Consider the following 26,605-nt stretch of genomic DNA (forward strand, 5'->3'; position numbering starts at 1 on the left):
GTATGGCTGTTAGAGTGGAAGCAGTGAATGAGAATAAATATAACAGATCAATTGATCTCCATATCAGCCGTGAGGCATTCAACTATCGACATTATTGGAGGCACGATAGGAAGTAGTGAGGAGATCAAACTGTGAGCATAGCTCACCTTAAGGGTGTGATAGGAAGACATTTTATACTAATAAAACCGAATTCCAAAAAGGAAGCGTGGGCATCGCATTTATTTTGCAAAAGGCAAAGAAATGTATTTAATCCATATTAATTAAAGAGAAGATTGAAAGAAAATGATATGTTTTAATACAAGTGTAAACCAATGTCTCATACAAAGAAACCCGTTCATAGTCTTTACTGACAAAAATACAAATATTGATAATATCTTGTCATCACTGTGAGAGTCTTCTTTTCTTTGTCTCCTCTCTAGCATCGTCTTCGGGACACTAAATATTTGATTTGGGCCGAGATTGTTATTAGAGTGCTGCTGACTTCAGCTGCAGGCCGTTAACAGAACCCTCGAAATCACATACGGCCACAATGAAAGAGGTAAAACAACTCTAGTCCAGCTGTCTCTAGATGCCACATCATGAGTTTGAATGTCTCTGTTCCCGCTGTGATTTATAAGCAGGAAAAGATAAGATGATTTTCAGTGCCGCATGTTTGTTTGTTTTATGCCCTAAAGCAGGAACCCAACTGGATACAATTCAAATTTCGACTGTCCTTTTAATTCATTTAGAGACCAAAGCACCTGCTACCATAACCAGGCCATTCTAAATGACTTTAGTTATTTGAACAGCGCTCCCCATCATTTCTACGAAAACACAATGGGAACATTATGAATAAACTTCTAGAGAAATCCGGTTAGTAACAGAGTCATGCTGTCATGCTACTCAATGTTTATGTCCTGTGAGTGGCATGTACTCACATGTTTAGACTCCCTCGTGTCTTCATGCGTACTAAATGTTTGACAGTAGGTAATAATAATTAACATTTCAGCACTTTGCACTTGGAATAAATTTAGAAATACAACATTCAACCAACATACCATGTAATGTAATCACACAACTACAGGATGTGGATTCTGTTGCCCTCCGATGGAGGGTGAAGAGCAAGTTAAGAACAGTACAAGTCAGATCATACACGTGAATAAATGTCAACGTTGTTCGTTCCCTCACTTGGTGTGAGGAGTTTATATATATATACATTCCAAAACAAATAGCTGTTGTTACTCCTCACATTCGAAACATCAGGGAGGCAGAGCCATTTCCTGTATGACCTCCTCCCTTCTGAACAAGCTTCCTGTCATTGTCAGGGGAACAGACACTGTGTCAGTATTTACAGGCACATTCAAAACTGATTTAGCTATTGTGACAAAGTGACTTGACAACTGTGCCTTTCACTTTCTAAATATCTTCTGCGCTACAGTCTTGCGCTCCACCCAGCCTGCATTCATTATGGATGGAAAAGTAATCTATAATCAATTATAATGAATTACAAGGGAAAGTGTAAACACTTTTTAAATTTTCCCTGTTCTCTTCAGTATCTATGCCGAACTGGACCATTCAAAATAGAGTCTACACAAACCTCCTTTGTTTGCTTTGGGGATGAAATAACATGATGCCACATCACAATAAAATGTATTTTGTGTTATGCAAAAGTACACTTTTTTCAGTTAAACACTTTTGATTATGAAAAACACTAACCACAACAACATTCCACAGGCCTCTGATATCAAATACGTCTTGCAGGATATTTAAAACCCTATATTTTTGCTTGTGGCTCCATCTTGTGGCCAAAATGTGTAAACTATCAAGATTATAATAAATCTGAAGTTATTTCATTTTGTGCAATGTTATTGCAAGCCTATATGATTTATCAGTGTTTTTCTAGTGTGTTAATAGAAAATGTTGGATATGCCAATGTTTTGTTCTTCAATATGATAAAAACTAACAGTGTAGTCAGAGATGTACTGAATGTATACGTCCAATATTAATTAATGGGGAGGCTAAGTCCGAGAAAATACAATTGTTATCATCTGCTCTTGAGGATTTGTGTTCATCAAAGTTGTATTTGTCATTAGATGTTTTAACCAATTTGTACTTATGGACATATTATGCTCATCGGTATTTGCGGCTGACAGGAAGTAAACTCACGATTAGTTCAGGTTAACCTGGTAAAGTGCACAACCACCTATTAAATACTGTGAACTCTACATTATATGCTAAGAAAAATTATTCCTCAAACAAGTGTAGTTGTACATATCGGTCAAGCTCATTATAACGTTCTCACTTGTCCCGACTTAACTGCACCAGAACAAAAACACCTATAACATGTTCTAATCTTTGCAGATGGAGGGGGTGGTTGTACAAGTTGTTTTTACCGCACACAACGTCTAATTTCCTCCAGCATGTAAAAGGTGGGCACAATCAACAGATATCACATTATTCATGTGTAAATCTTCCAGGTAGATAGGGGCTGGTAGCTTTAATGTGTTACGTGGAACTGCGTTTTCCGCCTCTGTGTCAGCACGTGAAACCACCACCCCGCCCACATGCAGCTTCCTTTCCCTGTAGCTGCACACATTTCCCCTCCGCTGTCAGTCGGAACGCCACTGCCTCCCCGCGCGGGGTTGCACCCAAACGAGTGACAACATTTAAAGGAGGGTCGGTGACTTTGCACCTATCAGTCAGTACGCGTACTAATCGATATTCCTGAAGAATCCATCAATGACGTTGAGTTGACATTTTGTTTGGAACAACACCACCAAAATATTTACCTATTGCTTTAAAAATCCGACTAGCTTTACATTTGCAGGAGACCGTTGTATGTCTTTTTTTTAACAAACTGTTTTGAGCGCCTATTTTTCTGCAGAGAAGCAGCGTGTAACACGTGTAGCTCGTGTTTTGACCAATCAGTTCTAGACCCTCGAGCAGAGGGGTATAAACGTGAGGCAGTTGTCGTAGAGACGCCTGCAACTGAAGCGTTGAACGCAAGAACCGGTGATATCTCGTAAGGTAATGCTAGCTCGATACTGTCATTGTTAACTAAATGTCAAGTTTTGCAAAATGCAGACGTCTTTTATGGTTTTCGAGTGTTAACACGCTTCTATGCGGGGCGTTTTTCAAAGCTGACGTAGGTTGTCATGGAGCCCTTCAGAGTTAACCCGACCGCATCCCAAAAGCTAAGCTAATGCTGGCTAGACGCTATGCTAGCGCAAAGTGACTTGTACCGGCCTTATCAATTTGGATAAAACGTAACGTTAGTCGTTGAAGTGGTGTAAAGTTGAAAACACGTAGCCGTTGCCAGTCCATCTAATAGGGATAACGCGTTTGCTAAATTATAGTTATTGCTGTTCCGAGTGTCAGTTGGGTAAGCTACCTAACAGGCTGGCTAATGGTCAAAGTTGTTTTGCAACTTCAGATATTTTCAGTATTTTCTTTTCTACTGGTAGCTAACGTTAACTAACGCGTCGGCCCGGGTCACCGTCCCTTTCCTTACACACGTCGTCGGACGAAAGTGAATGTACACATAACGATATTATTCCGTGTTTAACGTGGCTGCTAAAATAGCTGCTAAAGTAACCGGTGGGCGTGGTGTCACGTGTTCGCCGGAGCGCCGTCAACAGCGCAGCGTGCCGCCATGCCTGCAGAGCAAAGAGTGCAACAACTTACGCATACCATTGTCAGGTTATTTTGTACCTTGACCCGAGCTTCTTCGGCTGGGATGCAATCCCAATTTAAATTGTTTTAGCCAGGGAAAGTTATGGTTCTTGTATATATTTGCACATTGTAAGGGCGCCGGCATTCAGAACAGACCCAGCGTTAGTTACCACACAATGTTTGCAGTAATGGTTATTGTAAGGTATTGATGGGAGTCAGGGATGGATTTTAAATGGTATTTAACTAGTATTCTTCTGCTAACAAGCCTCCCTCATCCTCGAATTCAACTCTTATTCCAGATCACTAGGTTTTATTAACATGCCAGACGAGGCTTTGTCATTTATTGGCAGTTTTGATTACTGAATGCAAACCGGTCAACACTTAGTGTTCAAATGGTCAAACAGAATCTGAGTTTTGTCAAATGTTTAGTGTGGACTTTTTCCATGCCCTTTGCTTTAATCATGGCCCACGGTGTTTATGTTCATGTCTCCTATGTCGGTGATATAGGTCAATGACCCGTTTGTATGCTTAAACTTTCTACATTTAGTAAAATATCACTCACTGATGTTTTTTTTTTTTTTGTTAAAGCAAAACGCCTTTTAATGTTATTTGACAGGGTTTAGGGGTTCTCTGAGCTTACCTCTTGACTATAGCTTATGTAGGAGCTGTCATGTGTGCCACAACATTGTAGTTTCCTTTTTTATGACTGACTCATGACCTATTTTCACACTAACATCGTCTTAGTTTACCAAGTTGTATAATGTTACTCTTGAAATTTGACCGGTTTACGTTTAACATTGTTTTTCAAAATAATTTTTTGATTGAGGTTTGTCACCAGTGGTGGTTTTTTTTTTTTCCAGATAGAAGACAAACTATCCTTCCATCCATGCTTTAACAGTATAATATTGTCATTTTTTAAAGCTCTGCAATAAATTGATTGTCATTATTTAGTATTTATTGTTTTCATTTAACTCATTTATATTCTGGCCAACCCCTTGACAGTTGTCTATGTTTTCAAACTATAGCTAATCAAAAGCCGGATATAGAAGCAGACAATGTTAGCAGCTGGTACCAGTAAACGCATTGCAACTTGACCTAAACAAATTTATTAGAACTATGAGTATAATTACCTCTATTAAATTAATTGACCAATTGTTTCAATTCCACTGTGCGCAGAACCAGACGTGTCAGAATGGCGCGTTCTGTTTGATTTAATTGTGAACGTCAAGAAGCATTTCACTCCCAATTTTGCATTTTAATGATAAACTCTTAACAGATTGTTGTATGACTGTGAGGAACTCGTCATTAAGTCTCTGGAGTCACCCCATAGGAACTCAATGCCAAAAGTATGATGTGCTGGACTTCACTAGAATTTATTCATGTATTGTCTTCATTTTTCCTTCTTTTATTTAAGAATAAAATGAAAATGTGCTATTGGGTGTTGCTTTCACAACCAATATAAATATGGTGATATTGTCGTACTCTGATTTCTTTTCCTTTTTTATATCTGAGCTAAAGAACATAATTAAAGCACATCCTTACAACAAAATGTGTTCAAATTAAATAAATTGGAGTTTTTATGCTGTAATCTGCAATGTTCGGGTTTGTACTTGTTGGTTACTTTACCCCAAGGTGCTCAGAGTTTACTGTCTTCATGCCAGGGCCAACATCGCTTTGCGTGAATAATTAATAGTGACCTATTTTATAGTGAGTCTTCAATATTAAGCATTCTGTAATCAACAAGCTATTTTCTCACCATCTCAGGTCAGAGGTGGTTACAAGTGCTGACATGTTTGTAATTTTACGCTGCTTTGTTTTTTGTTTTTTCCTCTTGATTTGATCAGTTGATTTTAATCAACCAGCAGGCGTTTCCTCACCTTATTACATTTTATATCTGCAAGTCTCACATTGATCTAGATAAGATCCGACTATGTTTTATGAGTGATAGCTCTTGATGTTGGGCTTACTGAAATCCTAAGCTGCTAAATGAGTTCAAAACAGTTTTTTTATACAATTCGAAAGTACCATGTAGGAACTATTTCATACTTTTGCCTGAAAATTCCTAATATTAAAGACCTATGACTTCCCTAATCTATTTTTGGTACTAAACCCCAATCCAGTTAGCTCCAAAGTTATTAGTCATAACCCAAGAATTTGATTGCTTGAGTCCCACTAATGTTGAAAAGGATACAATGACAAAGTGATGAGTTGTTGAATAGACAATAATGTAAACTATCATATGATTTGTTGGTGGAAGTATACAATTGCTAATTAATTTTTTTGATTATTTCCTAAATTGGCTGGGCATTAAGTTATCGTGAACTCACGGAGGTCAGATTTAAGGCAGCATACGTTTCAGCACTAATGTAGTGTTAAGAGAAATCCTTATCGACATTTAGAACTTTTAGTTTTTTAACAAAACTTAATTCCTAATCTACGTCAGAACTGACGCCCCAGGCACTACTCTTTTTGTTCAGGAAAACGTGTGATGAACACTTAAGTTGCAGCAAAGAATCCGACCCACTGTTTCCCCATTAATGGCCTTGGGAAGACACGATGACTGAGGTGAAAGTCCGTCCCACTGCGAGCAGAAACCCCGCTCCGCCGGAGGTCCATAATCCCAAAAATCCCGGACGTGTGACCAACCAGCTGCAGTACCTGGAGAAGGTGGTGATCAAAGCTTTGTGGAGGCATAACTTCTCGTGGCCCTTTCGCCACCCAGTTGATGCAGTGGCACTGTGTCTCCCTGTAAGTAGGAGTTGGAATTCCTCTAAAATATGTGTTAATGTTCTTTATTGCTTGAAGCTAAAGTTGGTCGTTGCGTAGGGACTCTGTTAGACTGCCATCTGGGATGGAGAGATTTTGGTTTATTCATGTCAGTGTATTTGTTGTCTTTCAGGATTATTACACAATCATAACAAAGCCTATGGACCTGAGCACTATTCAGAAGCGTCTTCAGAACAAATACTACTGGCAGGCACTTCAGTGTATACAAGACTTCAATACCATGTTCACCAACTGTTATGTGTACAATCGGGTAAGAGATCTGCTGTGCCGTCTATCTCTTTGCAGTTATACGTATAACTGCAAAACACATTTCAAACTGCCCAATAATATGCACACAAAATTAGCCATGAACTGACATATTGTTAATAATCCTCAATGCTGCTCAATCATAATGTAAACCTAATGAGGTAATTCCCATCCACCGACCCAGCATTACCTTTTATAGGATTTAGCAGGGCTGAAGATCTGCTGTTCAAGCGAGATTGGCAAGACAACTTTTATGTCATAATATGTACATTTTCTTTCCCCAGCCTGGAGATGACATTGTTTTTATGGCGCAGACCCTGGAGAAGCTCTTTCTGCAGAAACTGACCACAATGCCTAAGGACGAGTGTGACATTACAGCCATCACTACAAAGGAACCAGTGAAAGGGAGAACGACTAATGCGGGTATCTTACACATTAACAGTCCCTAAAGATGAGATCCAATATAATATATGTATATTTACACATCAATATATACATATACTGTGTGTGTTGCTGCAGATCTATTTAAATTTATTTGTAGATATATACATAGAGAGCTGTACAAATACTTCGTTACCTTACTTTACTGGAGTATTTCAGATTTTTTACTTCTACTCCTTACATTTTAAAAATCGCCTTGATACTCCTATTTCATTTTGGGTTGTTTTCATTTCGTCTTATAATCCTTTAATAACACACGCACACAAAAAACCTACCCAGAAAAATCGCGCCATCTGGGTAGAGTGAATTTGAATGTGGTTGAATGAGAAGTATAAACATTTACTATTCCGACACCCTATTGGTTCTCTCCGCGATGCACCTGCAGATGACACAAATCAAAGTGACGCCGGGTGCGAAAAGTGGCCGGTGGTAGGATCCTTTTTTGCGAACGGCACAAGCCAGTCTCAGTTGAGTATTTAGCGACATGGACCCGCCACTTCCTCCTCATGCAAACTCCATGTAACGTTAAATGAGTATCTTCATGACCATGGTTTTTTTCTAACTTTATTGAGGATCTGGCACAACACAGCGACCTGCAAGTAGCGCCGCCTCTTAAATAAAGTGATGTATGTCTTAATGCAAGCCTTTACAAATGAAGACAAAGGGATTCTGTATTCGCACATAAAGCCTGAAAAAACGGTGTGCCCCCCTCCATAAAGTAGTAAATCTATAGGGGAGACACTGCAGTCTACCTAATCAATGGGAACAGTCGGAGGACGCTCATACACGTGTGTGAGCATCCTCCGACTCATGTCATTTAGCGGTCACTGGAGAAAGGGTTCTCGTTGTTTAAGTTATGTAGCATACGGATCGATTCATGTGTCCCTCTGTTGTTTTAACGTTGCTTCTCTGAATGTTGCCATATTTCCATCATTCAAATGGGATGTCTTTTTAAACTCTAGTATCTATACTTCTACTTGAGTAATGAATGTGAATACTTTTGACACCGCTTTATACATATACTGTATATATAGATGTATAGACACTGATGAGACTGCAAAATAGTGTTTTTGCTGAGGGGGGCAGCAGCAGCAAAACCTATTTGAGAGACCTTTTAAAAAAAGGGCCAACCATGAATATAGCTGTTATCTAAAGACGCCTGAACTAAAGTGGAAACTTGTTTATGGTGTCCTCAAAGCAACCAGCTTCCTCAGTGGACGAAAACAAAATAGATTAGTTTTACTTTCATTTCTCATTGGAGTATACTCTAAATATAGCATACCCTTAAACTGGCCTAAATAATAAACCACTAAGTCAATCTTGACTGCTCATTTAAACGCACGGTTTCTGAATTCACGCTCTGTACATTTCTCTGCGGATTGAGTGTTTCTATACTCTTGGTATTTATATAGATTTTAGACATACTCGACAAAAAGCAAACTTTTTACATTATGGGACCTGTCACTGCCTTCAAACAGAGTCAACAAATCTCATACAATAACGTTTGGATGCTAATTGTGCAACCCAATTTTACAAAATAAAAAAATAATTTAAAAAATAATATCAAGTTCCTCCATATTTTTACTTTACCTGTTGTCGTGTAGGGGCTCTAAAGCAGATGACATCCCCCATGTCAGAAGTTGTTCTCCAGCAGACTGTGACAGTCATTCCACCTGATATGAGTAAATTCAAGCCCCCCACCCAGCTTTCACAAATGGATGCAACAGTGAGTATCTACTGTCTCTAAGGGTCTGAAAGCTTCCAAACGTTCCTTATGTCTTCGGCTAGATTGTTACTTTGATTAATTGTCATTGTGTTTATAACAGTTCTGACACTTTGGTTATTTCGGTAAGATAAGAAACCAAAATATGTAATGTATATAATATACGTTCTGTAGCGGCATGACCAAATAAAGGCCATGAAACACTGCATCCAGTGACCACAGACTACAGTAAATGTCTTTGTCACGTTCAACAAAACTGTCTATATTGATGCAAATTAGTGGGACCGCTTGTCACATGGCCAAATAGTGTCTGAACCAAACTTTTAAATGTCAGAAAGTGAAACTAACTGTAAATTCTTCAGTTTTTCATAGTGATTTTCTGTTTAAGTCCAATCTTTTTTCTAAATATCCAGATTAAAAAGGGTCTCAAGAGGAAAGACTCCACGACTTCCTCCCCCGGTGTCATTACCAGTGGCGACGTATCCCACGCTGGGGATCATTCAGCGCCTTGCACATTATTCTCCCGGAAAGGCAGTGGAAGGCCCATCAAACCTCCAAAGAAAGACTTGCCCTCCGAGGCGGGCAAGAAGACCCGACTGTCTGAGCAGCTCCGGTGCTGTAATGACATCCTGAAGGAGATGCTCTCCAAGAGACACTACGCATATGCCTGGCCCTTTTACACCCCTGTCGATGCGCTCGGTTTTGGCTTGCACGACTACCATGACATCATCAAGCAGCCTATGGACCTGAGCTGCATACGGGTAAGATGACTATAATAGAGTAATTTTCAATGTACGTCTGATTGTTTCTTTCATTAAGTGTCGTTTCCCCAGAGGAAAATGGATCAACGCGAGTATGTAAATCCAAAGGAATTTGCCGCTGATGTCCGACTCATGTTTTCCAACTGTTACAAATACAATCCACCAACGCATGAAGTGGTCAACATGGCAAGAAAACTGCAGGTATTGATTTCAAATGTAATGTTTTCCACCCAAATGTATTATGTGAGTCCTCGAATGTGATTTCCATGTTTAGTAAAACTGACAAGCACACTTATTTGGCCTCTACATGTACTTTCCCCTACATGAATCATTTGCAGACCCAATTTTAGAAAGACTGTGAAACCAACGTTGTTTGTGCACGTTAGCAGGCGCATTCCTCCTCGCCTTCTTTTTGTTTTGTTGTTCCATCTCCTGGCATTTGACCACCAACAACTGTGAATTGGTAGAATAGGTTGAAACCACCTGCAGGACTATTTATCCCATTACCCACACGGCTGAAAAACAACGTTTGGGACCCACCAAATCTGTAAATAGTTTGTTTAATTTGAAAACATTCAAAAAATGACCTGGCATTATACATGCGATGTAAAGCATTGACGTTGCTCAAAGATGTCTACGTACTGTGTTGCAGGTATATCTACTTAAATCCAAAGTGTAAAGAAACGTTAATAATAATGTAATAAATGTATGTTTAGTTGCAGCAATATGTATTACTTTTAGCCTCCCTTTTACACGCTGTGAATTCGGTCACTTTTTATTTGTTTACAATGTCATCGGTATCAATGGAATCATTTCTGTTGCCACTATAATAACATTGTTTGCATCAACAGGAAGTTTTCGAGGCCCGATATCTGAAGGTGCCCCAAGAAGAGTGTTGTGCCATACCTCATCAGCGAGTTGACAAGGGAAAAAAAGAAAGAGTTCAGAGTGAAAGCAAAAGCTCCTCAGAGGACGAAAGTTCCTCGTCCTCCGAGCAGGCCTCGCAGCTGGCTAATCTTAAGGACCAGGTTGCTATACATTCATGCCTGTACTCGTGTAAATTACTTTTGAGAAGTTATTTTCTGCGCCTTTGAGCTAATCTGCCCATTGGTGGCTGGCTTCTCAGTTGAAGGCTGTCCGTGATGAGCTGAAAAGATTAACCCAAGAGCCCCCGAACAGACCTAAGAAAAAGAAGAAGAACAAGTTGAAAAGGGAAAAAAGAGCTAAAGAAAAGGTTATCGCACGACTGAAGCACAAGTCCTCAAAGTACAAGTCTGATGTAGAAAAACTGGCCAACCGCCAGAGCTCTGCTTTGTAAGTTCCAATTTGGTCCATATGTTGTAGCCGAGACAAGTATCCCACGTGTGCTGAGGCTAGTGTTCCATGTGTTCTGTCCAGGCATGGCACTAGACACAACATTCGTGGGGGAACTTCAGCATGTGAGGATGACGTCGCATTAATGCCAGTCACTTACCAGGAGAAAAAACAGCTGAAGTTGGACATCGACAAGCTGCCTGGTGACAAACTGGGCAAATTGGTGAGAATCATTCAGTCCAGGGAGTCCTGCCTGCGCGATTCTGCTCCGGAGGAGATCGAGGTTGACTTCGAGGTGCTCAAGCCCTCCACGCTGAGAGCCCTGCAGAGGTTCGTTGCATCGTGTCTGAAGAAATGCAACGAGGGCATCCACAGTAAGTAAATCCCAAACCTGCTTAGCTTACAGGTAGAGCGAGGAACCCCACCCCAAAAATATAATTTGAATGTATTTGAATGCCACAAGATGCTTTTGACAAACGCTTGTCGGCCGCCCGTGTACCGACACTATACAACGCTCGTTAAGAGATTCTTTATTCTCAGCACGAGGACGTCACACCAGACACCACAACTACAGTGCACTGAGAAATATGCTTCTTAAGCATTGTGTCAACTCATTTGGCTTCAATATAACATACATACATACATGTAAAGGTCCTTCACTGCAGCCTTTGCCTGAAAATATAGTTTTTGTCTAGCTGGCAGTGCATGAGAGCTCTGTGTAATAGCAGCTGCTTTGGTTCTTCTAGTTTCTCAAATGTGGAATATTGGAAGAAATAAATTGAACTTTGATTCATATCAAACTATTTATCTGACATAAAATGTGTTTGCCCCAAACATGCAGACAAAAACACTCTGCAGGGACACAAAATAAAACTCAAATGAAATCACGTCTTTGTGGTAGGCTGCCAGTCCCTCCCCTACTCCACTGTGATTGGAGGACGGGGGCAAAAGGGGCTGTGACGAGTGCAGCGTTTTATCCAGATTTTTAGCGACCAGGAAAAAGCCCCAACAGGGCAACGCTCGAAGTGGGCGCTCAGGGCAGCACTCCCACGGCAAATATTGTGAATAGTCTGTTCGGCCGTGTAAAGAGATGCTTTGGAGGGCTACTGTCTCTTCTGTCCTGTAGAGAACAAGCTGGTGAAGCCCACAGCAGGTTTGCCACCTGGCAAACTAAAGGATTCTGGGACACCACCTGATGCCAGCAAAGACCAGCCATTGGCGAAGAAAAAAAAGCCCTTAGGTTAGATCTGAAATGAATTAACGTCGTAATAGCCAAAGCTACGCTTCCATGTGTTACGTTACGTAAATGGCCTTTTTTCTTGTCGACAGCTAAAATCCTCGAGGCTCCTGGCCTCAGTGAAAGCAGCAGCAGCAGCTCGTCATCCAGCTGTGGCAGCAGTAGTCCTTTTAGCACTTCAGAAAGCAGCTCTGAATCAGGTTAGCTGATCTCCTAGCAAACTGTCTATTTTTATACAAGAAATGTTCTACATTCTGGAAGGGATTATTCTGTTGAGATATATATATATATATATATATATGAATATGTTTTTTGTCAATTTGCTTGTGTTTCAGCGCCAAAAGCAAAGAAGACAAAGAGTACAGACTCTTGCCAAAAGGTTAAGGCGAAGGTAAAGTCAGTGTTTGCTTACTGGGATTGAGAGTTCGCTTTACAGCTTAGAATGAAAAGTACGAATAGAATATAATATAAGAATGTAATAGAGAATATAATTTCTCCTTCAGTCAAAAGCTACTCGTGCTGCCTCTGGCAAGAAGATATCGGAGGTGAAAGTCTTGACCAAAGCCTCTGTCAAGTATTACCAGCCCCCTCTGACCACGCAGTCCTCTGTGCCAGAGACCAGAGGTCCCCCAACGCAGCGTAACGTTGACCTGACCTGTAATGAGCTGCCTTTATCTCCTCCAGGTACTGCTTACCTTTGTGTCCCTTAATTAAGAGGGAATTAACACTCCGTTCCCTTATTGCATTTACCAGGAACCATCTGTTTTCAGAATAAACATTTTACCCTCAGAAATGGAAGTCAGTATTCCTTGGGAGTTCCCATGCTTAATATTATATCAATTTACTTGTTTTTCTTACAGGGGATAAATTGGAAATTGTTAAGGCAGTTTAAATAGATATTTCCTGCTTTTCCCAACCTTAAGTAGCCTTAAGTTCTCTTTTGAGAGAAGTATTGAGTCAACGTCCATCAACAGATTTTAAATGTCTCACAATCCAGTTTTCCCTGCTTTCGGTTCTAACGGGTCTGAGGTCCAGGCCGTCCAGTAGTTCCTCTCCTCTCACATGATCTCCGTGTGTTGAATTTCAATGTGTGCCCTTTGCTGTTTGACAGATCTGTCTGCCCTTTTATCCCCAATGGCGTCTCCGGGAGTTATGCTGGACTGGACTACCACCAGGTTCGAGGTACTTCTGATGGAACGGCAACACTTCACAAACACTGTTTGCTCTGTTAAAAAGAGAACTTTTGTTTTTAAATCTTGTGATGCACACTTATCGTGCTGAATCTTGTTACAGACACGCTTTTTTTTTTCTTCAAATGAGCTGTGTATCAATGAGCTCAGTTGATATAGTGTTCTAGGTGTCATTTGTTCAGTACCGCTGACCTATTGTGTCACTGTACACCACGATAAACCCCCAAAGCAACAGGAGTTATTGTTGCACTTCCCCATACTCTTCCTGAAAGATTTATATGACAGGTACTTTAATCATAAGCATAATGTGTCTTTGTTTTGGAATGTTACTCAAAGATATTAAATGCTGACAAATCCTACCCCTTAACAGGGCCCGGTCCTGTCCCCTCTGAGAGACAGCCCGCTGCAGTCCAGAGACGACCCCCGGTCCAGTAAGTCACCACGACGCACCTATATTTCTTTTTGTTACTAATCCTTCAGCTGGAAACTTATTGGTGAACGGACTGTGCCAGATTCCAGATGCCCTGAGGATTTGCCTGACAGCCTGCTGACCAATGTGCCTTATACCAACACAGCCAGTCGCTCTGCTACAGAGGAAAAAACCCAAATTCCCAAAAAGGTTGGCATTGTTTGAACTGAGTTTCCTCTTGCAAACAAGTGTTAACATCTTGTGGTGCAGTCAGGGCGGACTGGGGGTAAAAAGTGGCCCCGGAGTTGCTGTCAGACCGGCCCACTCAATACACGGCGCTCTCCCCACTCAAAGCATTGCACATTTCGACCAATCAGAAAAATACTCCTACACTTCCTCCAGAGATCTCTTCTTTTTCTCTCTGAGATTTTTAGTTCCACCTTTTAAAGGATCTACGTGTTGCTGTCGTCTCGTGCTCCATAGAGGCTTCGTCTACGAAGTGTTGAGTAGGCTACAACAGTGGAGTCAAACTCAATCACAGAGAGGGACGAAATTAAAAACTGCCATAAATATGAAGATATCCGATACTTGCGATACCACCTTCATGTCTCCCTTAAGTCGACCCATTTGTACCCGCCCAACACCGTTGGCCCACCTCTGGCACCTCTGTTTCCAGTGTTTGAGAGTTTCAAAGAACAATGAAATGGCCTCCTGGTGCTTTCAAACTAAAACCGCTGGAGTAACGAAAACATTTAGAGATTTTGTTGTTCCGACTTGAAGAGACCGTTCACAGGAGATTTCAGTCTGGAATGCTGTTCTTTTATTCCAACACCACATGAGTCCTCATTGGTCCTGAGCTGGTTCTGCACACCAGGATACAGACGGGGGTGGCCTCAATAAGGATGCATTTTGTGTCTGTTGGCATCAATTTGAGAGTGGTTCGGAGGCAAGCTCATTTGGAGGACTAATAAATATGGTGATTTGTCTTGTGAAGGACGTTTTTCTGAAAAATGCCGAGTCCTGGGCAAAACTGGTGCAGCAGTCAGTCAGTGCGACTGCAATCAAGTCGTCTAAGGAGAGCTTCCAGAAGTTCCGCAGGGCTGCCATGAAAAGGGAGGAACGTGAAAAAGAACTGAAGAACAAACCGATGGAGTACAGCACAGAGGGGCAGGCTGCTGAAAGGAGCAGGTATTTGACAAATGCATCACACTTGCTTCTGAACGTAATCTCTTCATCTTTTCCTGGATAAATACATACCGTATATCCTCAAATAGTGTCCGGGGCTTTTATTTACACAGGCTGCCCAGCGCACCGGTCTGTATTTGGGGCAGGCTTGTATTAGGGGCAGGCCTTTATTTCTAACTTACCGGTATCTTCTGTTATAGAATTGTATTATTTAAATAAAATAATGGGCACAATTACAGTAGGCTAATATCATTCATTGCATATGCGTTCAGCACTTCCTGCAACCATTTACCGATAGGCTACCGGTAGAATGACACCGGTAGACATATAGCTAATCAACTTTCTGGAGACTAACCATTTAGAAATGAATCAGTAATAAACCATAGTGTCAGTCTTAAGATACATCGTTAATTGCAGATATTTTCCAATGTTCTCAATTACAATCAAGCAAGTCCAAAATTTCACTCGGCCCAAAAAAAAGTTTATCGCGTATAGCGCTTTATTTGCATTGTCCTCCTCGTCGTTCTCCTCATCCTGGGCTACTTGCGTGCGGTTCTCCTCCCGCTGCCGGAGCTGCGCCAGCGCATCCCTACCAGCGGCGCATGGCTGTCCCGCTTTGAAGCAACGGATGAGATCATCTTCACTCCCGTCATCTTTCAGTGTCAGTCCACAAACTTTCGGATCATGTCCTTGTCCAGCTTCTCCCAGGCAGCAACTATCCCAGTTCACGAGCAGGTGGCGGGCTCTCATGTTACCTCCAGCAGTATATTCTTTACTTTTACTTTTTTTTTTTTTTACCCCCGGCCTGTATTTGGGGCCCGGCCTTTATTTGTCCGTATCGACCACGCCCCCGGCTACTATCTGAAGCCCGGTCTTTATTTGAGGATTTACGGTAATTCAATGTGCCATCACCCTGATAAACCAAAGCAGTATTTCTCTGTGAGAGTATTTGCAATAAATAAGGCGTTCTCGTTCCAGCTTACCAGGCTCATGCAAGGCAGAAACGTATCTACAGCCCATTAAGGACGCTCCTGAATCGCCAGGGAGCATCTGCACAGAAGCTACACTAGACACTCCCAAAAATGTAGAGAGGCAAATGTCTCCCGCAGGAGCGCTGCCTCTCGCCACAATGTGCCGGGTAGATGCGGAAAGGGATCTGGCGCGCAGGAAGGAGCAGGAACGTCGCAGGCGAGAGGCTGTGAGTACCGCCACACGTGTTCCAGGGTGACTTTGTTTCAAGTGTGACGTGGCTTTTAGACGACCGTTCTGCAGGCTAATTTTTCTCTTTTCTAGATGTCCGGTATTGACATGACGAGGCAGCAGGACATCATGACCTCATTTGAACTTAACCTGGACTAAACTCCTCCGAGTCGTCTCGGCAAAAACCAGCTCGAGCTGTTGGTTCTTTCTCCGGCACAAAGGACAACGCCAGCAACGACCGCATGTACGTCCTTTGGACTAGAAAATAAAACGTTAATTGTGGAGCAGGAAGACATTCAATAAAACCATAAATGGCCCTTGATTAGCATTTGAACTGGATGATGTCTTAGTCTCGGAATCAAGAGTGCAGACATTATCGGGGTGTCGCGCTGTCATCCATACCCGGATGTCATCTTTACAGTGGGTTTTTCTGTTCTTTTCACATGTGGAAAAGTGCTACTTCTGTGACCGTTGTGTATGACGAGCAAATTACTGCATGCACACGCTTTAGTTCCAGTGTCACCTCGTCCTGTTTGCTGAAACGTGCAGTGTTGTTGGTTCTTCTGCTACGTTATTCCATTGATGAACCCGTACCACTAGTTTTCAGTTCATCCTGACTACAATGTACACAAAGCACCGGTTTATATGTTTACATTTCACGCACTTTTTTGTCATTGCACAACAGTAAATACAGATGTTGTAGATCTCCGTCCAGAGTTTCCGGAGTTGAACTGGAGTTAATGATCTCGGTTCTTTACTTACCTGACTACTTGAAAATGTCATACATGCGTTATCTTTACACGCACTGCACTTTTGTTGTTTATACAGTTCCGACTCCTTCAAGGCTGTTTTTGGAGATTATCGACATGTTCTGTATGTTACAGTTTGTATATGCTAAATAAATAAGAATTTATTTCTTCTGTTTTTTTTTTTACTTGTAATAAAGCTATTTTCACTGAGCAATCTTCATGCTCTCTTGACTAATGGCGTTATAGTAATATACATGCGAACAATATCCACCTATATCCGGCCAATTATTAAAATATTTTGGGAATTTAAATGAACCAGACCTCTAGCAACCTGCCAGGGAAAATGCTATTGTTCTGTGCCATTGAATTATTCATGTTCTTACATATTAATGAATAGTTTCATCTGTGCTTCATATGGTCATCTTTGTGGCTTCACATAGCAGCAAGGGTCTTTACCTGCTGCATCTGCAGTGACGTGAGGGGTTACGGCCATCTGATCGATATTATCTTGTATGCAGTGTTTTCTACGACAGTCACCGATATGCGAAATGTGCACTGATTAAAGCGCACGTGTGAGCATTTAGAGCTGATTAAGGGGGCGGGACTCCGAGGCCCATATATTTTCCTATTATTGGACAACATTTTCTTCGATGAGATATCTTCTCATCATACTCAGTGCACAAAAACAGCAGAACACACATTGCGACTCCCCCAGAACCGTAACTTCACTGACCACCGGGGGAACAGCGAGCACGTGCACGCTGTCTCTCGTTGCCATAGCAACGGCTCAAAGCCCCGGTGCTCTGCAGAGATTTTTTTTTGTGAGTGTTGTTTACCTCTCGAGCCCGTAACGCGGTTTTCAGACTCGTTCAGTAACAAAAACGCGCCCGACGACGCGCTGTCACACGCAAGCGTGAAATGTGACGCGCCGCCTCTCCGCCGTCCCGTTCAGCCCTTCGTCGGGACCCTCCCTTCAGCCAGTCGTGCGTGTGCGCTGGTGACCGACACGGCGGCATCGTCGGGGGCCGTGTTGTTCAAACGATTATCCGAAACCGATCAACTTGATCAGTGTCTTTTGGTTTTATTCACCCATTCTCCCTGCGGCAATGTAAAGATGGCGAGAGTGCTCCACAACTTGCTGTTATTTCTCACGCGACTCGCGCTGCAAATCCGAGTTTGGGGCTACTGGTCGCTGATCTACGGCTACTGTGCGCTCTGCACCACCGTGGCCCTGCTCAAACTTTGCTGGAGCATCGCCTTGAGGCCGACGGCCACCTTCCGATGGACGATGCGCGAAACTCCCCCGGCGTGTCTGAACGACTCGTCCTTGGGAACCCACTGTTATGTCCGGATCAAGGTAAGACGCGCACGCGTGTACGCGGACATCGAAAGGTGTGTGTGGGGGGGGGGGGGACCCCATTGTGTGTGTGTCGCAGTCGTGGGAGACCGACAGGCCTGGTCTCCGAGCACATCGCGAGGCGTCTGTTTATTTCGGAGGCGTTTTGTCTTCTCCGCTGCGCGCAGGTGGAGCTGAAGGAGCATCTCCTCCTCTCGTCTCCAACAGCCCTTAACCTAAAGCCTGTCAGTTATATCACCATTATATATCAGTAATCCGGTTAGGAAAGAAGCAGGTACTACAATATAAACACACAGTCCTGAGTCTAAAAGTACACAATCGCCAGTAAACATCTATTCATTTGTTGTATTGACACTTTGCATTGGATTATCAATACACTAACATGAAGCATTTAAATGTCGTGTTCAAGGTGAGCACGTTGTGACTGCATCTTCAGTGGGGAGGTTAACCCATAACGCATGATGTCTAATAAAATATGGCAAAGTAAACACTTCACTGTAGCTGTTTGATAAATGCAACAAAGTCATATGCACATCTTAAATGTTGCACAGTGGAACTCCAAACCAAAGCCTTTTGTGAGAACAATAAATCCTTTTTTCTTCCTTGCTGTGGCTGTACACGATGCAAATAAAAATCTATCAGATTCAAGAAGCATGGTCACTCAGCAGGACAGCCAATTCCTGTATTGTTTTCCTGATTGTGACATATTTTCAATGTGGCTTCACAGGAAAAGCTGCCTTGTTTTCCTTCCATGTTCACCAAGTACAGCACTCTCCTTTGTTTTCTCTTTACTTTGCCTCCCCATCAGGAGTCTGGCCTCAGGTTCCACTACGTTGCTGCTGGAGAGAGAGGAAAGCCACTCATGCTTTTTCTACACGGCTTCCCGGAGTTCTGGTAGGTCGGGGCGGGTCGGGGTTAGTGCGGGTTTAGTGCTGCTCCACTCAACAGCAGCAGGCAACCCCGACTCTAAGATTCCTTTCATTCACTTGCTTGCCGTTTGTTACACCGTCACTGCCCCGAAGCGATGAGAACTCTTCAGCCGTCACGTTTCGCCTCGGCCGGTAAATCTCTGCAGCCTCGGTCGAGATTTGCCATCGGGGTTCAAAAAAGTCCGAAGCATTTAAGATCTCGTCCTCCTGATATGAAATGGAGGACGGGGGAGGGAGTGGTGTTGAGCGTTGCTCCATGGATCGGGGCCAAAGGGGTTGTCAGGAGCTATAAGCCCGTCCATATCTCCAACATACTATCTAAGCTGCTGACAGGACACGGATTAATTAACGGGAGAGGAGAGCTCTTTCTGCTTCACTTCCCGTTTCCTCTTCTCCGAACCGTGCCGAGAGGGACACGGTCGGGCAAATCTCTCAACGCTTTCTCAAGAAAGTGCTCATCCCACTCAGAAATGAGAGAGGTGTGTGTGTCGCAGGAGGGAGGAGGGGGTCATGTGGCTTACGTTGCTTTAAACCTCATCTATATGCTCAGATCGGAGGGTTAAGTGCCGGGGTCTTACACTGACTCATCAGAATCACAGCCAGGACTTCTACTAGGAGGAGGAGGAGGACGATGATGATGATGATGATCTCGGTCCCGATGAGGAGTCACTGCATCAGATCTCCAATTAAAAAGTCATTCCCGTCCACATTATCCCTGGGCAGATTAGAATCTTAAACAACTTCTATTATTCTGCGGTGACCTTCTTGCTAGAAAAAAAAGATCTCTCGGTCGTTTCGATACAAGAGTTTAAAGGCTTAGAGACCCGTGTTGAGAGAAACGACTAACAGAACGACTGTGGTACAAACTGAAGACGTGTCCCGGGAGGAAGGAATAAATGAAAGACAGTTGCATCATGGGGAATATGGGAACCCACGATACGCACTAAAAGTCATGATCTCTTGACTTCTGCTGCATCGATTTGGACTATTATTTGTCCCTTACACAGTTGTTTTTCCCCAACTGCAATACAAAAGTCGCTGGAGTCCCCCCCCCCCCCTTTTCAAAATGGCGTGTTTCTAGGGACCAAGCTGACCGAGGGCCGGCTCCTTAATAGTGAAAGTAATCCACAGAGAAAAATGAATCTTTACTTGGGTTTGTGTGCCGCAGGTTCTCCTGGCGCTACCAGCTGCGCGAGTTCAAGAGTGAGTTCCGCGTGGTGGCCGTCGACATGCGGGGCTACGGGGAGTCCGACCTGCCGCTCTGCCCCGAGAGTTACCGCTTCGACAGCCTGGTCACCGACGTCAAGGACATCGTGGAGTACCTGGGTGAGGCAGCGCGAGCCTTGAAACACCTCCGAGGGGTGGACGCTGTTTTAAACAGCGACTCGAGTCCAAAATAAACTTGTTTATCAATCTTAAGCCGTGGGGCAGCCTCGGGCCCCGCAGCACGCCGTCACTTCCTGTGACTCATTCAGTCTGCACGTGACACATTGGGCAGATACCCACCGACTGCCTGCTAGAACTAGTGGGGAGCTGTAGCCCGAGGCTGTGTGCGCGCACACACACACATACACACACACCAGCAACTAATGATTACCTGGCCAGAGAGACATTTCGTCCTGGTCGCCATATCACGTGTACAGGATGCACGACACGTCATTAAAGGTGCTCTGATGACCGCCAAACTCTGTACTGCTCCTCCTTCACACCTGCCACCTCATATTACAGTGTGCCGCGGAAATGTATTTTAAAGACCTACTACAGAAGCCCTGTCGAAATATATAATGTATACAATACCAATAAATCCTTAAATCAGATTTAGATCATTAAGTATTACAATTGATATCATTTGAATTAGTTTAAATCACAATGTTATTGGTGCACACATCTGGACGGTGGTGGATCCCATACTAATGTACAGTGCAGGGCAGCTGTAGTTAATATGCTAGCAGTGTGTACGCTGCAGCACACCGTAGCATATTAACATAATGAAGCAGTGTGTTCGTCATGGCGACTCCCCTCTCCCTGGACCCTCTTTCATAGCAATATTTCAAACCTTCTATTGAAGGGATTTATATTTTTACCCACAACTTGCAGCATTGTGATCTTACCACACGAGAAGTTTGTGACCAATGTGCTAGCAAACAGTTGCTTCTACAGCCAGACGCTTAAGCATCTATCGGAAGATGAGTGGATGTGCATTTAACATTTCTAAGTTCGATGTTCTGATGTTTCTGATGTTTTTTTTACTACAAACAACTGGCTGATGCATCTGGAGACGGAATTTATTTAAATAAAATAAAATAATAAATAGACTGCACAGACCCATTATGGTTTTCTATGGGTTCATTGCTACACGTTAGTTTTCCTTGTTACATAAAGTCTGTTGTTACAAATATTGGGATTTAAATAATTAGTTTACATTGCACAATATTAACAAAGTGGAACCACAATGACCTGAACATATTCTCAATCAACACATTTCTTATTACATTTTTACATTCTCAGAGGAAGTGCTTCTGAGAGGCCTCTATAGTTAATGTTGTGTTGCTCCTCAGTGTTCCTGCTGTCTCTGGCTCATTTCCTAACAGTGCTTTCAGGAGATAAGCACTCACAACGGCCTTTGAGTGGACGCTGGAATTGCACCTTGATGACTGCTGTATGCTGGTGATTGGACTGCAGAGCAGATTTTCCTCCATATTGTTAGAGCTCATGGTCTCCATTACCAGTCGGAGGTTTGATCTTTTAACCACGCATAGCAAGCAGTCCTTGCCCTTTTTAAATCGGGGCTCACGGCGAACACTGAAAGGGCAGAAACAGCAGAAACGGCGCGGCCTCTTCTTTTAAACGGGGCTCCGCGGTTTAGCTTCCACGACGATGCCTTTGGAAGAGCGCGTGATATCGATGTTGAGGTCTGGGCTTGCTGGTGTGACCTGTAACGGTGGTTGTAAATGGAGGATTTGGTTGTAGTCATTGGAACAAGGATGTGATCAGAATAATCACCTCAGACCGATGCCCTGACCTTGACCTGCATTTGGCTGCATGTCATGAAATCCATCTATTTGATAAACTAAAGGAAGAAGCCAGAGATAAAGAAGTGAGAAGAGTATTGATTTCCAGGCACTGACGTGCCTCAATAACCTTCTGCTGCAATATCTGATGTGTGTTTGTCTCGCTTCCAAGGATACAACAGATGTTGCCTTGTTGGCCACGACTGGGGGGGGACCGTAGCCTGGCTGTTTGCCATTCACTACCCAGAGATGGTGACAAAACTCATCGTCCTGAACAGCCCCCATCCTTCTGTGTTCACAGGTAGGACTTTGACTATGAGCGACAATTAGTTACCAGTTAGTTACTAGTTAGAGAGATAACTGCTGTGATTATTATTATTTTTAATTGTAAGCATCATGACTCCCAATTCCATGTTTACATCTGGCAAATCATCCTCTGCCTTAAGGGGAAGATGATGAGAGGCTAATTACAGGAGGCTAATGGGAGGCCAGAACAGCCGTTTGAACTGGATCGTTGTTGAGACTTATTGAGCCCGTGATCTCGCAGCCAGCCTTGAATTACTTTCTGAAGCAGCTGAACTCCTCCCCTCTATTCTCCTCCCCTCTATTCTCCTCCCCTCTATTCTCCTCTCCTCTATTCTCCTCCCCTCTATTCTCCTCCCCTCTATTCTCCTCCCCTCTATTCTCCTCCCCTCTATTCTCCTCTCCTCTATTCTCCTCCCCACTATTCTCCTCTCCTCTATTCTCCTCCCCTCTATTCTCCTCCCCTCTATTCTCCTCTCCTCTATTCTCCTCCCCACTATTCTCCTCTCCTCTATTCTCCTCCCCACTATTCTCCTCTCCTCCAGATTACGCGCTGCGTCACCCGAGCCAGCTGTTGAAATCCAGCCACTTCTTCTTCTTCCAGCTGCCCCGCTTCCCAGAGCTCATGCTCTCCATCAATGATTTCAAGGTGGTCTTTTACATGTGGGCTTGAGCGCTTTCAAGGTCAAGGGTGTGTGTGTGTGTGTGTGTGTGTACGCGCGTTGGGTCTCTGTGTGAATGTCTATGAGCGTGGGTGCTCACATACATGTGTTTTGGTTGATCACCTCATCTCAGAGGAAAAGTTTTAATAATTATAGATTAGTCTTAAGTGTCATCCTAAAATGGATTATGGCGTTTTTGCCACGAAGAAGGCGTGCTGGTGACAGCCTGGAAGAAGAGGCATCCTGTGGGAACAAAATAGATATTCAGATGGCTGAACACTAGAAGACACATATCATGCCACTGTAGGCTTACCTTAATGTTGTTTACATTAAAGTGTCCTCAAAATGTAGTCATTTTATGTGCACCGTGTTGAACGGTTTTAAAGATGCTACATTTAGGTATTAGTTCATTGTGATTTGTTTCTTTTGACCTTTTTGACATTAAGCTTGCTTTCATGCTGATATGAGGATATGATATGATGGGGTTGAATTAATATCACTCTCACATCTGTCATTGAATGTAAACCTGAAGGCAGCAGCAGGGCGCTGCTTAGCGTAACGACCTGAAGCCGAAGGAAACGCACAATCATACATTTTCAATAATTTACTCAATTTATTTTTCTTAGGTCTAAATGACATAATGAATAATGATTATTTTCATGGCCTTTTGAACACATCTATCTACTGATTCATTGTACTATTGGATCATTTCCATCTATGCCTGAGTTTGAGTTTAAAGAAGTAAAAGCGCAGCGCGTCATGTTGCTGAGCCAGCAGAATGAATACATCAGTGCCAGAACTGCGTCGGAAAGTCAATCTGGACCGATTTTCACAGCTGAAGCGCCTTTCCTGACGCTGCTGTAAATCTTTCCTGAATCAAATAACAAGTATTCGCCCGTGTGCTTTTTTACCGTCTCTCACTGAAGGCTCTGAAGGCCTTGTTCACCAGCCGCAACACGGGGATCGGAAGGAAAGGTCGATGGCTCACTGCAGAGGACTTGGAGGCCTATGTGTATGCACTCTCACAGCCGGGAGCGCTGACCGGAGCCCTCAACTATTTCAGGAACGTCTTCAGGTGAGGGACGCTTCACTCCCCAAGAGATGGAGGTGTTAAAGGACACTTCCGATCATCTCTGCGGTCAGAGCGCTGAAACGACAGATGACAAGACCTCGTGGCATCGTGCACCAGAGAACATATATTTATTTTTTTGAGATGTGAACTGTATGCATGGCTGAGCGCGCCATCTGCTCCCAACAATGAGTTATCTCAGAATAGCTTTTATGTGCTTACGTAAAAGAGATTCCAATGACCCATGTCCAATTAGTCTCTCCACGAGCGCATGGTACGTACAAATACGTGAGCACACAGCAACATCCATCCACTTATCCTGCCCAGAGATGAGCTGTGGACCCTTTTCCAGCACATTCTGGGTGAGACATCGAGCTGCAGGAAATTCCTTAAGAGTAACATAAGCACATGACAATGGAGACCGTACAAGAGACAAATTGTAGCCATGCAGGTGTTACTAGCAGAGTAATTTTAACATTGGCTCTGTTTGATTCGTGTGTGACAGGCGAGTCAGCATTGACGACACAGGACTCGGTGCTTCTCTTATGTCCAAAATAAATATTTAAAAAGTGTAATTTGTTAACTCACAACAAAAAATGTGGATGTTGAATTTACTGTCCATAATTACTTTTTTTCCCCCTCCTTAGCTCCCTCCCCCTGAGCCAGAATCAGGTCAGGTCCCCGGTCCTGCTGCTGTGGGGCGAGCGGGACGCTTTCTTGGAGCAGGAAATGGCCGAGGCATGCCGCCTGTACATCCGGAATCACTTCCGTCTCAACATCATTTCTGGGGCCAGTCACTGGCTGCAGCAGGACCAGCCTGACATTGTGAACACCCTGATATGGACCTTCCTCAAGGAGGGCGAGGGACGCAAAAGCTACAGGAACTAAATCCTCCAGCCTCCAAACACCCCACACCCCTCCACGCTTACCGCACCCAGAAGCCTGGAATATGCCTGCGACATAAGGAAAATGCAATCATTCTTTAAATGTTTCACATTTCAACTTCAACTAAGAGTCTGCAGTAAAGGAAAGAGCACACTTCACTGGAGAGGACACTGAGCAGCATGTGTGACACATCAAGATCTTTTATGCACAAGACACCCGCCTTAAAGTTTGTCGGTTACAGCATTACAAAATGTGTGGCAAAATCTCCTTGAGACTTGTGTTGTATGGTGCCTTTTAACTTTCGGAGTTCTCGTATTTGTAAAGATGTCCTGAGAGACCGGGACGCGGTGTCGTCCTGCTGTACCTGTGCGTTTCACTGGGTCGCTGCACGCTTCTTTGGGCACAGTCCTTTGGGAGGGGTGACTCTCATTCTCCCTTTATCAGGTAGTGATGGAGGAGGAGTTTTCTCTCTTTTTTTTGTATTTTCTTTCTTTAGTGGTACCCAAACGTAGAGAATGTTGTTATCTTGATCTTCCTGTATAGAAATGTGGTTGACCATTGTACTCTTTTGTATCTATTCCTACACACTGCATTTCGAAAATTCACTGAGCCAGGTCTACACCATTTGATTTTATAAATAAACATAAAGTGTCAATCTGTTAGACAACACTGCTCTTTATTTAGGATGATGATAACAGGGGTGTGTTTGAAGCTGTGTGGTATGCCCTAATGCCCCTTGTGTTTTTTGCTGCCGTCTCCAAACTGTCACTTTAAAGTAGAATAGATGAAAAACGCCAGAAATAGTAATGATGCACAGTTTAAATATAGCAGAAAGCTGAGTGACATTGCAGTTAACGTTTGTCATTCTGGGTCTCCTCAGTAGAACAAACATGATTTTCTTTTTAGATTCATATTATGTGCCAAAAGAATTGTTAATGTGGAATTACACAGAGGTGTGTTTTCATAAACCTTAAACAGATTTTTGGGCTGACACCGATTTTTAGAGAAGAGATCCTTTAGCCAGTGCTTGATTATGTCTATTTCAAACCATCAGAAACAAAATAAACTAAAGAATATTTTCTCTATTGCTGGCTTGGTCTTTAAGTCTTTAAGTATTTAATGATCTATTAACAATTAATCAACCCATTAGTTTTGATTGAATGTTGCCAAAACAATATTGCACCAACTACACCTGCAGTAGATCCAACCGGATTCGATATCTAAGGTTTAATGCTGATTCAAACATGTACATTTCCATTTGAGCTAATATCAGAAGTTGGGAGTGACGATGCAGGAGAGGCCAATGACATCCGCGCCTGGGGCAAACTCTTTGGTTGCCTTCATGGGCAGTCGGAAATATTGTTACAAGCACGGATTCTTCAGGTCAGTATTTTTATGACCTGGTTTTAATAGAATAATTGATTAATATAATTGTTGAGTACAGATTTTAACGTAAATATGATATTACCTTTCATGAGCAGTAGCATTGACCTTTT

The 26,605-nt window shown here is 43.0% G+C and overlaps 2 protein-coding genes across 5 annotated transcripts; both read left to right on the forward strand.

The window, feature by feature from the left end:
* Nucleotides 1–2,590: 2,590 nt before the first annotated feature.
* On the forward strand, nt 2,591–17,168 carry brdt (bromodomain, testis-specific). 4 transcript variants are annotated; one of them, XM_037470189.2, is made up of 20 exons: nt 2,591–3,006; nt 6,129–6,399; nt 6,551–6,688; nt 6,969–7,107; nt 8,730–8,851; nt 9,262–9,609; nt 9,682–9,810; nt 10,461–10,637; nt 10,736–10,923; nt 11,008–11,297; nt 12,050–12,163; nt 12,253–12,360; nt 12,496–12,551; nt 12,664–12,844; nt 13,272–13,342; nt 13,721–13,781; nt 13,863–13,969; nt 14,754–14,947; nt 15,923–16,142; nt 16,238–17,168. In XM_037470189.2, the coding sequence occupies exons 2-20, from the start codon at nt 6,208–6,210 to the stop codon at nt 16,301–16,303; spliced, it is 2,901 nt and encodes a 966-aa protein (XP_037326086.2). In that variant the 5' UTR covers nt 2,591–3,006; nt 6,129–6,207; the 3' UTR covers nt 16,304–17,168. The 4 variants fall into 4 exon arrangements, 3 of the variants coding, with proteins under 3 accessions (XP_037326086.2, XP_037326088.2, XP_037326087.2); XM_037470191.2 differs by having other exon boundaries at nt 2,599–2,677; XM_037470190.2 differs by having other exon boundaries at nt 2,599–2,655.
* Nucleotides 17,169–17,691: 523 nt separating this feature from the next.
* On the forward strand, nt 17,692–26,194 carry ephx4 (epoxide hydrolase 4). The gene is made up of 7 exons (XM_037470308.2): nt 17,692–18,250; nt 19,059–19,144; nt 20,348–20,505; nt 22,363–22,491; nt 23,039–23,142; nt 24,082–24,230; nt 24,872–26,194. The coding sequence occupies exons 1-7, from the start codon at nt 18,008–18,010 to the stop codon at nt 25,110–25,112; spliced, it is 1,110 nt and encodes a 369-aa protein (XP_037326205.1). The 5' UTR covers nt 17,692–18,007; the 3' UTR covers nt 25,113–26,194.
* Nucleotides 26,195–26,605: the final 411 nt, after the last annotated feature.

The sequence above is a fragment of the Pungitius pungitius genome, chromosome 7 (genome assembly GCF_949316345.1).
Source record: "Pungitius pungitius chromosome 7, fPunPun2.1, whole genome shotgun sequence".
Classification (NCBI taxonomy): domain Eukaryota; kingdom Metazoa; phylum Chordata; class Actinopteri; order Perciformes; family Gasterosteidae; genus Pungitius; species Pungitius pungitius.

What these genes read in the sequence shown, in the direction of transcription:
- brdt (XM_037470189.2), top strand. Translation starts at nt 6,208, where the DNA reads ATGACTGAGGTGAAAGTCCGTCCCACTGCGAGCAGAAACCCCGCTCCG. An exon ending in TGGACCTGAGCTGCATACGG is followed by an intron (nt 9,610 to 9,681) that starts GTAAGATGACTA and finishes TCGTTTCCCCAG; the next exon opens with AGGAAAATGGATCAACGCGA. An exon ending in AACCGCCAGAGCTCTGCTTT is followed by an intron (nt 10,924 to 11,007) that starts GTAAGTTCCAAT and finishes TGTTCTGTCCAG; the next exon opens with GCATGGCACTAGACACAACA.
- ephx4 (XM_037470308.2), top strand. Translation starts at nt 18,008, where the DNA reads ATGGCGAGAGTGCTCCACAACTTGCTGTTATTTCTCACGCGACTCGCG. An exon ending in CCATCCTTCTGTGTTCACAG is followed by an intron (nt 22,492 to 23,038) that starts GTAGGACTTTGA and finishes CCTCTCCTCCAG; the next exon opens with ATTACGCGCTGCGTCACCCG. An exon ending in TCTCCATCAATGATTTCAAG is followed by an intron (nt 23,143 to 24,081) that starts GTGGTCTTTTAC and finishes CTCTCACTGAAG; the next exon opens with GCTCTGAAGGCCTTGTTCAC.